The 14,315-nt window shown below is 37.9% G+C and overlaps 1 protein-coding gene across 1 annotated transcript in view; it reads left to right on the top strand.

Annotated features, from left to right (window-relative positions):
* Nucleotides 1-8,394, top strand: part of ENPEP (glutamyl aminopeptidase) — a 74,598-nt gene extending 66,204 nt beyond the window's left edge. The window contains exons 19-20 of the mRNA XM_001502871.6: nt 6,468-6,546; nt 7,583-8,394. Coding sequence (XP_001502921.3) covers nt 6,468-6,546; nt 7,583-7,735 — 232 coding nt within the window. The 3' untranslated portion in view covers nt 7,736-8,394. The remainder of the gene's footprint in view (nt 1-6,467; nt 6,547-7,582) is intronic.
* The last annotated feature ends 5,921 nt before the right edge of the window (nt 8,395-14,315 follow it).

Genomic DNA, 14,315 nt, shown 5'->3' with positions numbered 1-14,315 from the left:
TTCTCTTTCCTGCCCTACAATTCACCAGAGTGCCATTCCGTTCATTCACATTTCTCATCCTTTTGAGATCCAGATATATCTCTAGCTCTCAACCAAGACACCCTACATTGTTTTTGCCTATTTGTAATAAATGTTTGCCTTTCCTATTCTTGCAACAATTCAGTGTAACTGTTCATCCATCTTTATGAAGATTGATAGGCACTCACATGTGTGTGTGTGTGTGATGTTTTGTTCGTGTGTGTATAATTGTTTCAATGAAATGCTTAGTTTAGAATTAATAAATCTACCTATTGAGAACCTATTGTTGCCCAGCAGAAACGATTCACATTATTCAAGATAATACCTTCCCTTATGAAAGATATATGCCTAATGACCTTTATGCATATTTTGTTTTACTTGAAAAGACTATAAAACATTTTTTTGGTATTTGCTGCAAGAAACCTATGGAGATGAATAGTGCTTACTTCTGAATTATTGTGAGAAGATAAGTAAATAATGTTCATTTTGTATAATAAAATGGCTATTACCTTATTGTTTATTAAATAGAGTATTTCTCAAGGCCTATTTGAATGGCTCTTGAAATGCACTTTTCATTTGTAAAAATTAGTTCATTGTCATATGTCTTAAAAAATTAAGAAGTAAAGGGCTGGCCCGGTGGTATAGTGGTTAGGTTCACGCACTCCACTTTGGCCGCCTGGGGTTCACTGGTTTGGATCCCAGACATGGACCAATGCACCACTCATCAAGTCATGCTGTGGCAGGTGCCCCACTTATAAAATAGAGGAAGATGGGCACAGATGTTAGCTCAGGGCCAATCTTCCTCAAAAAAAAAAAAAAAATTAAGAAGTAGAAAAAAACAGATGTTATCTTGGCATAAAAGTCATAAACATCAGGCCTTAAAATAAATCTGTTAGATCTAATACTGAATTTTTTTCAAGAAAAATAAATTGATAAACTATTTCCAGTGGTAGTTCCAAAACCCTTGTCCAAGTCTTTTAATATTTCTTCATAGTCTAATGATCTATTTCTCATGAGGTATTATTTCAAATAGCCTCAAACATAAAATTGCATAATAACCACATGTCAGGCACACCAAAAAAACACCCAATATTAACTATGATTAGTTTAAATAAATAGAATTTACCCATTAAAACTGTATAAGACAAATTAAACAGAAATGAGCCAAGCTTTATCCGAATATTTCCAAACCCTTGAATGTGTTCCAGATTTCCGAATGAGCGGTTTTACTGCCTCCATTTCTGAATAATTTATTGTCATCCTAAAATACTTAAGCTGCTTTTTTACAAAGGTGTTGTCATGTGATTTTTATGACAACTCATGGCTACACCACTAATGTTCTTTCCAGTTTGAGACTTAACCACAAAGTTCCAAACATGCTTCAGAAATTATTCTTTGCTTTTTTGTTTATTCCACTAAACCCTTCGATGAAACTGTTACACTGAGTGTACTCAATAAGTCAGTAGTGTGGGGTGATAAAGTTAGATTTTAATTTATGACTACGGATGAAAAATTAAGTCAATGGGACATGACTGAGACCATTTAAACACTACTTCATAAACAAAATAATTTAATAAGCACTTCATTAAAAGTTTGTGTGCATCAAAATAATTTCTTTTGGATAACGTAATAATTCTTATGAAACTATTAAGTCCAAGAAAATGATTCATATAATTATTTTTCAAAATATTTCATATAATTAAGCCCTTATTTTCATTTTAAAAGTAATCAGTAAGATAAATATACATCATATTTCCTCTTAAATGCTGCACTTGATATAATATTGGTTCTTGGGATGAACATATTTTGTTCTTACATTTTTCTAGTATTTATATGGGTATTGCAGTCTCTATTCAATCTATTCATTGCTAGTTCCCAAATATATCTTTCAATTTTTAGTCACTAAGAACAAAACGGAAGAGGAATATTGTAGAAATTCTAGAAGGTCACTGAGAAACATTGTTTTCTTGCCTGTAATTAGCAAACTTTCTTTGACTCTATAGAATATCATTATAGCAACTTAGTGTGATTTCCTTTTTTAAATTCCCATTTTCTCCTTATCAAATGGGTATGTACTGTTTTGCACAAAATACAGATAAGCAAAAATAAAGATAAGAAATGACTCATAATCCCACAACCTAGAAATAACTCCTGTTGTCACATTACTGTTTTTCCCCGAGTCATTTTTCTGTTTATGTATTTATTTATAGAAATGGGACCCTGTTATACATTTTGTTTTATAACCTGATTTTTTTCACATCGCCTTGTGTTGAGGATGTCTTTTCATGACGTTCAGTGTACTTCTTCAATGTTATTTTTCATGCTCATTCATGTTTCAGCGTACAGGTGCATCTTATTTAGCCAATCTCCATCTGTTGGATAATAGAATTGTTCTGAACTTTCCACTATAAAAATAATGTAGTGACGAACATCTTTGAAACTGGATCTCTTTGTTCTTTTTGAATGTCCTTGACATTTCCATAGGATACAAATAATACTAGGAGTAATACTGCTGTGTTAAAGGATGTGTTCACTTTTAGGATTTCTGGTGAATGTTGCAGAAATGCCCTCCAGAAAAAATTTCACTAATAACTTTGTCTATTTTTCCAACCCTTGCCCATACTTAGTGTTGCCATTTTTAAGATCCTTGTCAATGCAATAGATGAAAACTACTGTCTCATTTTAAATTATAAGTCTTTCATCCAATAAATACTGTGGTGCATCTACTGTGTGGTAGGCACTATGCTTGGCATTAAGATACAACAATAAGGAGAAACAGATCTGGTTCTCTGTCCTCATGGAGCTTAGAAGTCTAGTGATGGAGACCAATATTAAGTAAAGAATCACACATGTACATGTACACGTACAACTGTAATAACCACTAATAGAAGAGGTTCAGAGCACGATGAAAGAGGGTCACGGGGGCACTGACCAAGTCAAGAGAAGTTGGGAGTAAAGGCTTCCCCTAAGGAAGCAATGGCTGAGTTCTGAAGGAGGGGTAGGCATCAACTACGTGAACAAGAAGTGAAGCATTCCTGGCTGAATGCCTACTATCAGAAAAGCAGAAAGATAAGGATCTAGCTTTGCAGGTTCACTTAAGATTTGGGCTTTTGTTCTATGAGCAATGATAAGTCACTAAAGGGTTTTAAGTAAGAAAGTGAAAGGATCAATTTTACTTGGAAAAGAAAGCTCTGGTGGTAAGGTAAAGCATAGACCTAGATGGGGGTCAGAGAGAATTTGAGAAAAGCAGTTAGAGAGCTATTGCCGTAGTCCCAGCAAATGAGAGTGGTGGATTGGACTATGGATGTGACAGTGAAGATGAAGAGATAAGAACAACAATTAGAACTTGGTGGTAGATTAGAAATGGGAGACGAAAGTGAGGTGACAAGAATAATGCCTGGATCCCTAGAAAAGATAAAGTTTGCAGAAGGAGAACAGTGAGTTCAGTTTGGTATATATGATGCCTCTGAGTCTCTTTTGAGATGTTAAAATGGAAATTCTTTCAAGGAGGTTATAGTCCCTTGTCAAATGCTACTTAAGCTTTGAGTAAATCAAAGACTAAAAAAATGCCGATTAGATTTATTGACATAAAAGTTACTGGTAACTACTAGAAAGTTTTCCACTAGAGTGATGGGGGCAGAACCCAAATTGAAGCAAATCAATAGATGAGTCAGTCATGAGGAGATGGAGACAAGAAATGTAGAGAAATCTCTTGAAAAGTTTGGCTATGAATGGGGAAGTGGGAGAAAGGATATTAGGAGGGAAAATGTCAGATCAAGGCGAGGATTTCTTTCTTTTTTTATATGCAAGATATTTTAAATATCTTTAGCATATTTAAAAGTTAATGAGAAAGATTCAGTGAAGAATGAGAAGTTTAATGTGAGACAGAAAAAAAGATTTTTTTTTAAGTAAAGTTTTTAGTAAAGTGAAGAGAAATAGAAACCAAAGCGCAGGTAATAGGAGGAAAATAAGTATATTTGTGTGTTTGTAAGCTAAAAGGTGTTGGAGCTACTGTGTATTTTCTCTGTGAATTCGAGGCAAGGTCATATTTGTGGAGAGGAAGGGAAGAGGGGGAGAGTGTTTGGAGATGGTAAGAGAGTGAAAACACTTGAAAAAGGCAATTCAAAGAGGAAGAGAATGAGTTGGTCAGGGGAATGTGGAGGATTGTCAGCGTGGAGGGCCCACTTAAGATTGATATCCATGAATTTATAGTGAAAGAATACGGGGAAAGTTGGGTGACCTCCCCTGACAGACCTTGGCCACTTGGTACAAACACAGAGAAAATGGGCAGGTAATTTCATCCAAGAGTCACGGAGTTATGCCAGACACAAATTATTAAAAATAAGGAAGTTTAGGGCTTGCAAATGTGATTGAAAATGGTAGACCATGGGATCTAAACTATATAAGGAAATAAGTGAAAGAAAAGGGAAACCTGATGGTCCAGGAGAAAGTAGGGGTGGGGATGATCAATGGGCCAGAAATCCAGATAAAGTCAAAGAATGGTCATAGTGGAAACTGAAAGGTAAGTTATGTCATGGAGGGGGCATAAATTAATAGTTTTAGAGGCACAGTACTTGTGGATGGTCACAAGGTATGCCCACAGGAATTAGCGGCAGAGGTAGAATGGAGAAAATGTCATTGGACATGAGGAGGTCGAGAAACTACAGGAGCTAAGATGTTCTATGGGTCATCCATGTGGCCCTTGAAATCACAGCTGGAGTAGAGAGGAACACTAGGAGTCAGGCGCCAAAGTGTATCATAAATGAGAACAGGGAGAATAACCGGAAGGAACAGAGGTTTTCAGAGAGTGGAGGAAGAAAGGCCTGGAAGCAGCCATGGGGGGCATGAGCACCCTCACTCCACTTCTGACCTGGTGTTACAAAGGATGTGGGAAAATAAAAATTTTCCAAATGAGAAGTAATATTCCCTATAAAGGGATAGTTCCAGAGAGCTAGGTGGACGGGTTCGAGAATTGGAGAAATCTAGGAGGCTGAGTCAGAGGCAAGGAAGTATACACATTACCGGGAGAGAATTGAGAGTAGATGCCTCAGAGGCTTACATTTTGGATAAGGACTGAAGACATGAGGGATGAAAGGACATGGAATAGTCAACGTAATCTGTGAAATAGTGAGCACTGGACCTAGCACACTGAAGATCATGGTTAATTATTAGAACATTGCAACTTTTTCCCATTGGTACATTTTCTTTCTATTTCTTCTGTAACTCCTGATTCATTCCTTTGTTAATTTCATGTTGGCATATTTCTCCATCTTACCAATTCATCAGGCTTCTTTCTATAGTGAAAATATTTGCTCTTTATTACAACTAAATAATACATTTTGACTTTTAATTTTATGGCAGTTCTTTTTTTAGTCTAAAACTTTTAAAAATATGTATGCAACAAACTATCACTTTTTATCCTTGTGGCTTCTGCTTGTGTTGTGTGATAATTTTTAAATGTCAAGTTTCTCCTCCTGCTCGTTTATTACTTCTTTATGTAGCAACATATTTTCTTTTATTCCTCCCCAACATTCCAACAGATCATATTATACCTAATTTTTTTATGTTTGTTTTCTTTCACTATGATTAGTTGTGATGAGCTTTTTACCTGTATCACAATCCTTTGGTCTGTAAGGAAATTTCTGATTCTTGCTCTTTAAGAGATAAGATGCAAAAGGGACAGGAATAGAACAGCATCTCTAAAATCCACTTTGCACTTGGCTTCAAGTGCCTTTGCTTAGCCAGGCTGATATATACCATAACCCAAATATGCAAGTAGCTAATAAAGCTTTTTGAAAGCAGAAAAAATAGCCTATATGCACATTTCTGTCCCTGCAGGAAGATGCATAGAGTATTAGTTAAGACAGAGGGGATGCAGCCGCTCTGCTGTAACAGAAACACAGAAAAGCAGCCACGTAACGGACATAAGTATAATTTCTCACTCAGGTTAGGCTCCTCAAAGGAGCATTCCAGCTTATGAGGGTGTTCTGCTCCATGAGGCCTAGGACCTTATCCCGTCTGTGTGGTTGAAATTTGGAGGAAGGGAGACAAAAACAGGAAGTCTACGCAAGCAGTTTCCCTGTATTCACAGAAGGAGCCAGAAGTTGAACCTAGCACTTCTGCTCCTGTTCCATCCGTAGGAACTGGGTCCCCGTCTGCACCCAGCTGTGAGGGACTCTAGCTGGGTTCTCCTGTGTGTGGGAAGAAAGGAGGACAGATTTGGGGAATACAACAAGCATCTGCCACAGCTGGGAAAGGGGTGTGAAACTTACAAGAAGAAGTGCAGAATTTACTAAGAATGTCTCCTGGATAGAATTAGTTCAAATTAAATGTGTTTATTTGCTTACTTTGAAAATTACTTTTTAAAAAAACCCACAAAATAAAATGTATGCATCTAGAGAAAAGATGTAAAGTTCTGGGTACTTATACTACCCTCAACTTCTCTTCAGATACACGATCAATGACAGATACCTTGGCAGAATCGTCACGATAGCAGAGCCATTCAACACGGAGCTACAGCTCTGGCAGGTATGAAGATAAATTTCTCTATTTGTTTGTCTATTTGTCTAGGAAGAAACAGAGTTAAACTTCTTTTTAAAAAAAGTAGAAATGGCATTTTCTCTATTCAGCTCACAGAAGACAAGGATAAAAAATAATTCTTATATCTAATTAAATATGCACCTACTTTTTTATAAACTGAAAAAAAAAATAAAAATAACCAAGAAACAAAGTTTCAAATCTGAGAAAAGGAAGGCCTTGGGCAGCTTGGAAGGTGCCACGCGTCCACCCCATTTACCAGTGCAGTGTCTCCTCTCTCCTGGTAAATGTAACTCTGGAATAAGCTGGTTGAGATTTGATTCCTTTCAGAATTCATAGTCTTGGAGTTTCAAAACTAAACCCAAATCTTTCAGGTTTCAAAGATCTCAATTGCCAGGGAGGAAAAATGTCCATTAATGTAGACACATAGAGATTGTATGAATTTTCAATGTATCTGTATTAGATGTTGGAATGTTAACATTCTTCTGTGTCTTAAGAAACAAACTAATTCTTATTTTTGTAAATAGCAGATGATACAATGGTTGAGTTTGGTGGAGGGCTTCGGAGGGAAAGGGTAGTCTAGAACCAATTGTAACAGAGACTTTTTATGAGTCCATAATAAGTGAACTGAAAGTATATTAAAATACTCCAGACTCCTGGAGTTAAAGGCTAAGCAAAGCCATCATTCCACAGACCAGATTTTTCCAGGAACAGCTTGGGGAATGCACAGAAAATAGAGAAATGAGCAGAAGCAGATATGGACATGCCAGCTGCTAGTTTGTGGCCCTCCTTCCCCAGTATGTCAGAGCCTCAAGGCTTGACATGCTCCGGGCATCCAAAAGTCCTGGGTCATCATCGCCAATCTGAGGGACGGGCTGAAACGAAATGATGCCCCGAGAGATGTATCTCAGTGTCGCGCAGTGACACTGAATGTCCAGGGAAGAAGAAAACAAATTCAGTTTGAAAATGAAATTCTTGAAGAATTATTGGGCTTAAAATGACTTTCTTATTTCCTTCTCTTTTATAGATGGAGAGCTTTTTCAAAAAATATCCAGAAGCTGGAGCAGGAGAACAACCGAGGGAGCAAGTGTTGGAAACAGTCAGAAACAACATCGAGTGGCTAAAACAAAATAGAGATGCCATAAAACAATGGTTTCTTGATTTATCTAGGAATGGTTAATGTGTTCAAACATCGTATTTTAATTTTGTGAATCTATTGTTCTCCTATTAAGCAGTTGGTGGCCTAATTTACCAGCTATGGAGGAAGCGTTATGCATAGATACTGCTGTTGCTAAGCATTGTGTTTACTCATGTGTCTTGCAAAGCTTTCAAACAATTCCTCTTTGTTTATGAAGGAAGATACTCATAGAGTAGTTAATGTACTCAGGGATTTCTTCTAAGTGTACTTCATAGAAGATTCTTTACAAACTGAAGAGAAGTTAATAGCCATTTTAATGTCTTTAAATGTCATACTTTGTGTCTTAAATCTGTGAAAATAGAACAATTTGGTCTTAGCTGTACATTTTTAGTACCAAAGAAACGGGACTTAATCTTCTCTCCTGACTGATTTTTAAAGTTTAAATACCAGTACTTGAGGGACCAATCTTACCATCTTAATCTTTATTTTATTATTTAGAATTACACAGATTTAATATCATTTTATTCACATATGTCTTACTCCTTTAAATCCTACCAAAGCAACCCGGACTTAAATTTTACTCAAGGATAGCATGAATTAGCCAAAGAAATGGCTGACTGTTGCCTTTGCTCTTATAAAATCAACAAGAGAACTCTCCTCTCCTTTTAAAAATAAAATTGAATGATTACTTGAAAAAAATATATTGTTTCCCAGTGTCACTTTACTCTTGAATACTAATGACTGCAGTGTTCCCCAGATGACCGAGCATGATGCAGGTATCATTCAGGAACCCAGCCTTCTTCATGCTTGCTACTCTCTCATCTGGTTCCATTCCTTACAAAGCTCCTTCAAATATGCTATGAAATTAGAGGCAAGATAGTGCTTAACTCCGCTCCGTGGATTTTAAAGAAAAAAGGCTAAATAATTGGAAACTGGTCTGGAAAGAGAGAAGGCTGATTATTCCATAAAACTAAATGGAATTAGAATTTAGCTTTGACCTCACCTAGCAATCTAAGTGTGAAATGAGGAAACCCATGGATGTCTCCAGCATGACTCTGCATATCTGATGATCTGTCTTCTTATAGAGAACTTTTACGTATAAACCCTTAGATCCCAATCCGTATAAAGTAGCACTGATCAAATTTATATTCGCGACTTGATTAAAGACGTCAATTTCGTCGAAGCTGGTGGCAAGAAGATGTTTAATATGGCTCTTGATGCCTAGCAGATCCACAATATAAGTCCAATAGGCCTAAAAAATGGTAAATTACTCTATTCCAATCCGCTAGATTATCTAGAAAATCTATATTTGGAAACTTCAGAAGAATAAGATAATTTGAAATCAGTGTGCTGATAATGGAAGCACTTGGGAACAACTGAAATCTTAGCTTTGACTTTATTTACACAATAATGTGCCCTAAGCAAGTACTGTCAAACCTTATACGCTCTCCTATTGCTGTCTCTCAATTAGCGCTTCTCAATCCACACAGCGGAACTGGCACATTCAAATAGAAGCTGGGAAAAAAATAGTAATAAAAAAGAAAAAATTTCCAGACCAAAACTTGAAAAATATTATTCTAAATTTCTTCAGAAGAAAAAGCATAGTAACACCATAAATCACTAGGAAAAACCCACCATCCTCACGGGGATTACCACCCTAACTTCAAGCTGACCACAATCAAAGCCAGCCGTTTATGGGCTGGCCTGGTGGCGCAGCGGTTAAGTGCGCATGTTCCACTTCGGCGGCCTGGGATTCCCTGGTTCGGATCCTGGGTGTGGACATGGCACTGCTTGGCAAGCCATGCTGTGGCAGGCATCCCACATATAAAGTGGAGGAAGATGGGCATGGATGTGAGCTCAGGGCTAGTCTTCCGCAAAAAAAAAAAAAAAACAAAAAGAAAAACAGTCCTTGAAGTCTCTGTACTGTTTCAAGTGGACAGATAAGGAAGTGAGATGGTTTATCCTTCTGCTTTCTGTAATAAGAAAGTTTTTAAAAGAAAAATATGTTTGAGGGGGATGGTAAACAAAACAGATTCAACATGCCTACAAGTCATTCTGTTTCATTCCATGTCTTTCTGTTTCATTCCATTTTAAGCACTAAAACTGAGAATGAATTGCTTAGTTCTCTTTACCCCACATGAAAAGGAGCTGTGCACGCTTTGTCATTTAACTCCACTAGCCCATCAGGCCCTTCTCCAACAGTATCTGACTTTTAAAAGGCTGATGGCCAATATATAGGTCTATACCAAGAAGAGTTTACTACTGTGCTTGTTTGGTTTTGTCACAATTTTCACAGGGGAAAAAAAACAATATGTTGTTTCCAAAATTAAACCACAGAAAAAGCATCAACTATAAAGAATTAGCTGGAAGAAGTGATCAGCAAGGTCATGTAGGACGAAGCAGGGCCGGCATCACTGCTTCCCTCTAGGCATCCTGGATTCCAGATCATTGCTATGCACCCACATCAATCTAAACTAGGAGTTTAAACAATAAACCATGAACGTAAAACTGATGGCAGAGGGCGGTCTGAGAAGCAGCGAGACAGAGCTGGGTTAAAATAGTGGTATTCCTGCCCTTTACCCTCCATGTTCGTGAAGTTAGCCCCAAAACAGATAAATGCAAGGTGGGAGCAAAAATCTGGAACAGTAATTCTCAAAGGGGCTCGGGAATAAGGAGGGTACAGAAGGATGGAGAGCAGAATTACCCATGGAACTTTCTAAAACGTTGCCTAAGAATAAGAATAATAATGGCAAACTTTTTTTTTTTAACAAGCACTGTTTTAAACAGCAGCACCTTGCATATGTTAATTTCTATATTTAAACTCTACAAAAGCCCCATAAAGTAGTTGTTGTTGTTATCCCTAGTTTACAGATGGAGAAACTGAGACAGAGAAGTTACAGAACTTGCCCAAGGCCATAATAGTTTATCCAGCACCAGCCAGGACTTGAACCCTGGCAGTTTATCACCAGAATTTATGTTGGTAACCACTATGTTAGAGTAGAAACACATGCTTTAAAATGCAAGTGACCTGGGTTTGAATTTCAACAGCTTGATAGTTGAGTGCCCTTAATCTCTCTATTGTTCAGTTTCCTCATCTATAAAGTGGAGATAAAAAATAATTACTAGCTCAGGCCAGCCCCAGTGACCTAGTGGTTAAGTTTGGCAGGCTCTGCTTCAAGTGCCTGGGTTCGGTTCCCAGGTGTGGACCTACATCAGGGAATGTTAGCTCAGGGCAAATCTTCCATAGCAAAAATAATAATAATAAAAAATAATTATTACCTCGATGTGTTCTTGTAAGGATTAAATGCAAAAATGCATGTATGGGAAATAAAAATTAATAACATTAGCTGCTGTTATTGTTACTATAATGATATCTCCCAATCCCCACTTAAGATACTAGTTTGGAGAATATAAGAAACAGATTCAGGAGTGACTAAACCTAAGCAACAGAAGGCACTAAGGATGAGCAATGTCAGATTACGTTATTGTTCAGAAATAGTCACTGCCCCTCCCTGGGGGAGAATTCCATTATTTCACCCCATTGAAGTCTAGCATGGGTATATGACTTGCTTTGCCTAGTGAAATATGAGTGAAAGTGAGGTAGGTTGATTTCAGGCGGAAATGTCCAGAGCCAGCACGTGGTTTGCCATGCTCTCCATTTTTCTTCTGTCACTGGATCCAGCACTTTTCCAGATAGAGGCTGCTCTATTAGCCTGAATTCCAGAATGAAAACAATACGGAACAGAACTTAGCCAGCACATAGTGTACCTACATTGTGAGTGAGAGATACTCTTTGTGATTGTAGATCACTGATATTTTGAGGTTGTCTGCTTCCTCAGCATCATCTAGCCTAACCTAACATAAGCACTAAGCTAACATGGAGCTCTACTATAGTTATTTATTTCTAGTTCTTTCTCCTCCTCCTCCTTCTATCAAGGGTTAAAAAACTTTTCTGCCTGCCTATTTTTGTAAGACTGGCAAGCTAAAAATAGTTTTTACATTTTTAAATGGTTGAAAAAATCAAAAGAAGAATAATAGTTTATGGCATGTGAAAATTATATGAAATTGAAATGTCAATGTCCTTAAATAAAGTTTTATTGGAACACAGCCGCACACATTCATTTGAGTATTGATTATGGCTGCTCTTCTGCTACAAGAGCAGTACTGAGTGTTTGCAAGAGAGATCTTATAGCCCACAAAGCCTAAAATTATTACCATCTGGGTCCTTTACAGAAAAAGTTTGCCAGCCTCTGCTTGGCCTCATCTTTACTCCTTCCCTCCTTTTGCATTCAATTTCTTTCCCTTTTTCTCTCTTCTTCTATACTCTACCCCAGGGTTTCTCAACCTCAGCACTGTTGGCTTCGGGGGCCTGTTAATACTTGGTTGTGGAGGGCGACTCTGCACATGCTAGAATCTTGAGCAGCATCCCTGGCCTCTATCCTCTAGTTGCCAGTAGCACCTTCCCCGACCAAAAATGTCTCCAGACATTGCTAAATGTCCTCTGGGAGGCCAAATCGCCCCAGTTCAGAATCACTGCCTAACCTGAGAATCACTTAAACTTGTGAATAGATGCTATAGGCATTCTTCAGCCACCCTACTGATAAATGAGGAGGATGCTGCTGACTTAAAGCAATCCTGCCTGAGGTTATAGAAACTGAAGAAACATTGAGAGTGAAAAGAAGCTTGGGAAAGGAATGATAATAAGGAGAATACTGGATAAGGTCTTCCATCCTTCCTTCTTTCCTTGCTTCATTCATTCATTCAAATAACTAATATTTACAAAACATCTGTTATATGACAGGCCTTGTTTTAGGTACTAGTTGTCCTAGATTCAGGAGTGGATTAAGAAAAGAATTTGAGGAAAAATTGAGTCAGAGAGGTAATGCAGTAGGATGAGACAAAGGGGCAAGGAGCATGTGAGGAGGCATTGACTAACTTCAGCAATTGACAGCACTTTGACTGGATGTTCTACTATAAATCTCTTAAATATTCATATGCGTTACATACACAAATAAAATGTTTATGACCTCACAGTACTTTAGATCATCTAATTTAACGAGGTGCTAGATATTGTCTACTGTTACTGAGCCACCATTTCTATCACCTCTCATGTCCCTGTTGTCCTGTATGGCCAGGCTGGGATGCTAACAACTGCACTTCCCAGGTTTCCACATGATTTAGGTTCTAGCAATCATATGCACTTGTATGAGATTTGGAAGGAAAAGAGAGAAAGATTATAAGAGAACTCTTCCTTTCCAGGACAATGCTGGGGAAAGCAGTTTCTGGGGCAGACGTGAGCTGGCAGCCTCGGAGTTCCATGTCTTTGTGTATTTACCATCTCTGTGGGGCAGGGAAGCTCTGAGGTGACATTAGAAGTTTCCTGACTTCTGGATGACAGCAATTTCTGAGCTCTGGTTCAGAAAGGCAGTGATATACAACCTTGAAACCGGAAAGCTAGCACTGACCTTCTCACTTCTATTTCTCCAGCCCTTTTAATGATGTGTAAGTGCCTAATTCCCTGAATTAAATCCTTTTCTGCTTCGAATATCTAGAGAATTTCCTGAACTGACCGCTGAATGATACAAAATGGAACTACAGATTTTGTTTTGGTTTATATTTTCATTTTACCCACTGCTCCTTTCCCGCTCATTGTCCTTAGCAGATAAAAAGCTGCAGGCTGGGTCCTTTGCTTAGAACGGACTCATGGACTGGATTGACCCTCAGAGAGTGCACTCTGGCTCTGACAATTTTTAGGATATGGGAGAAATTATGATAGGCAGTATTTGGAACACATTATTCCCTGTGGCAAAGGAAAAGGAGCTGGAGTAGTGTGTTTCCCTTTTGTGTTGGGATAAGTAGGCACATTGGAATGCACCACTGATAAACCATCAAACTTCATTTCCCTTGCTCCTCAGATGTTAAACATCAAGTTACCAAATGATCCAGTAATTCCACTCCTAAGAATATATCCAAGAGAACTGAAAATATATGTCCACACAAAAACTCATTCGTGTATGTTCATAGAATCATTATTCATAATAACCAAGTAGTGGAAATAACCCAAATGTCCATCACCTCATGAATGGATAAGCAAAAGGTGGTGTACCCATACAATGGAATACTATTCGACCATAAAAAGGAATGAAGTAATGATACTACTTTAACATGGACAAACCTTGAAAACATTATGCTAAGTTAAAGAAGCTGGTCACAAAAGGCCACACATTGTATAATTAGTTATATGAAATGTCCTGAATAGGCAAATCTATAGAGACAGAAAGTAGGTAAGTGGTTGCCAGAGGCTCGGGAAGAGGATATGGGAAGTGACAGCTAATGCTTTTCCTTTGAGGTGATGAAAATGTTCCAATATTAGGTCATCATGATGGTTGCACAGCTCCGTGAATATTCTGAAACCAGCTAAATTGTAATACCTTAAAAGAGTGAATTTTGTGGCATATGAATTATATCTCAATAAAGCTATTATTAAAAAAAGCTGCCTTCCGCCTTTGGAGCCACACTCAGCGAACTCACAGGGCAGTACTGGCTCATGAGGAAGACTCATGTCCTCTGAATGGACAGTGACAATTTTCCTTCTGCCAAGGTGCAGAAGTTTGTCTCCTCA

Source organism: Equus caballus, chromosome 2, assembly GCF_041296265.1.
Source record: "Equus caballus isolate H_3958 breed thoroughbred chromosome 2, TB-T2T, whole genome shotgun sequence".
Taxonomy (NCBI): domain Eukaryota; kingdom Metazoa; phylum Chordata; class Mammalia; order Perissodactyla; family Equidae; genus Equus; species Equus caballus.
The sequence above is the reverse complement of the archived record's forward strand: the minus strand, read 5'-3'. Positions and strand labels throughout refer to the sequence as shown.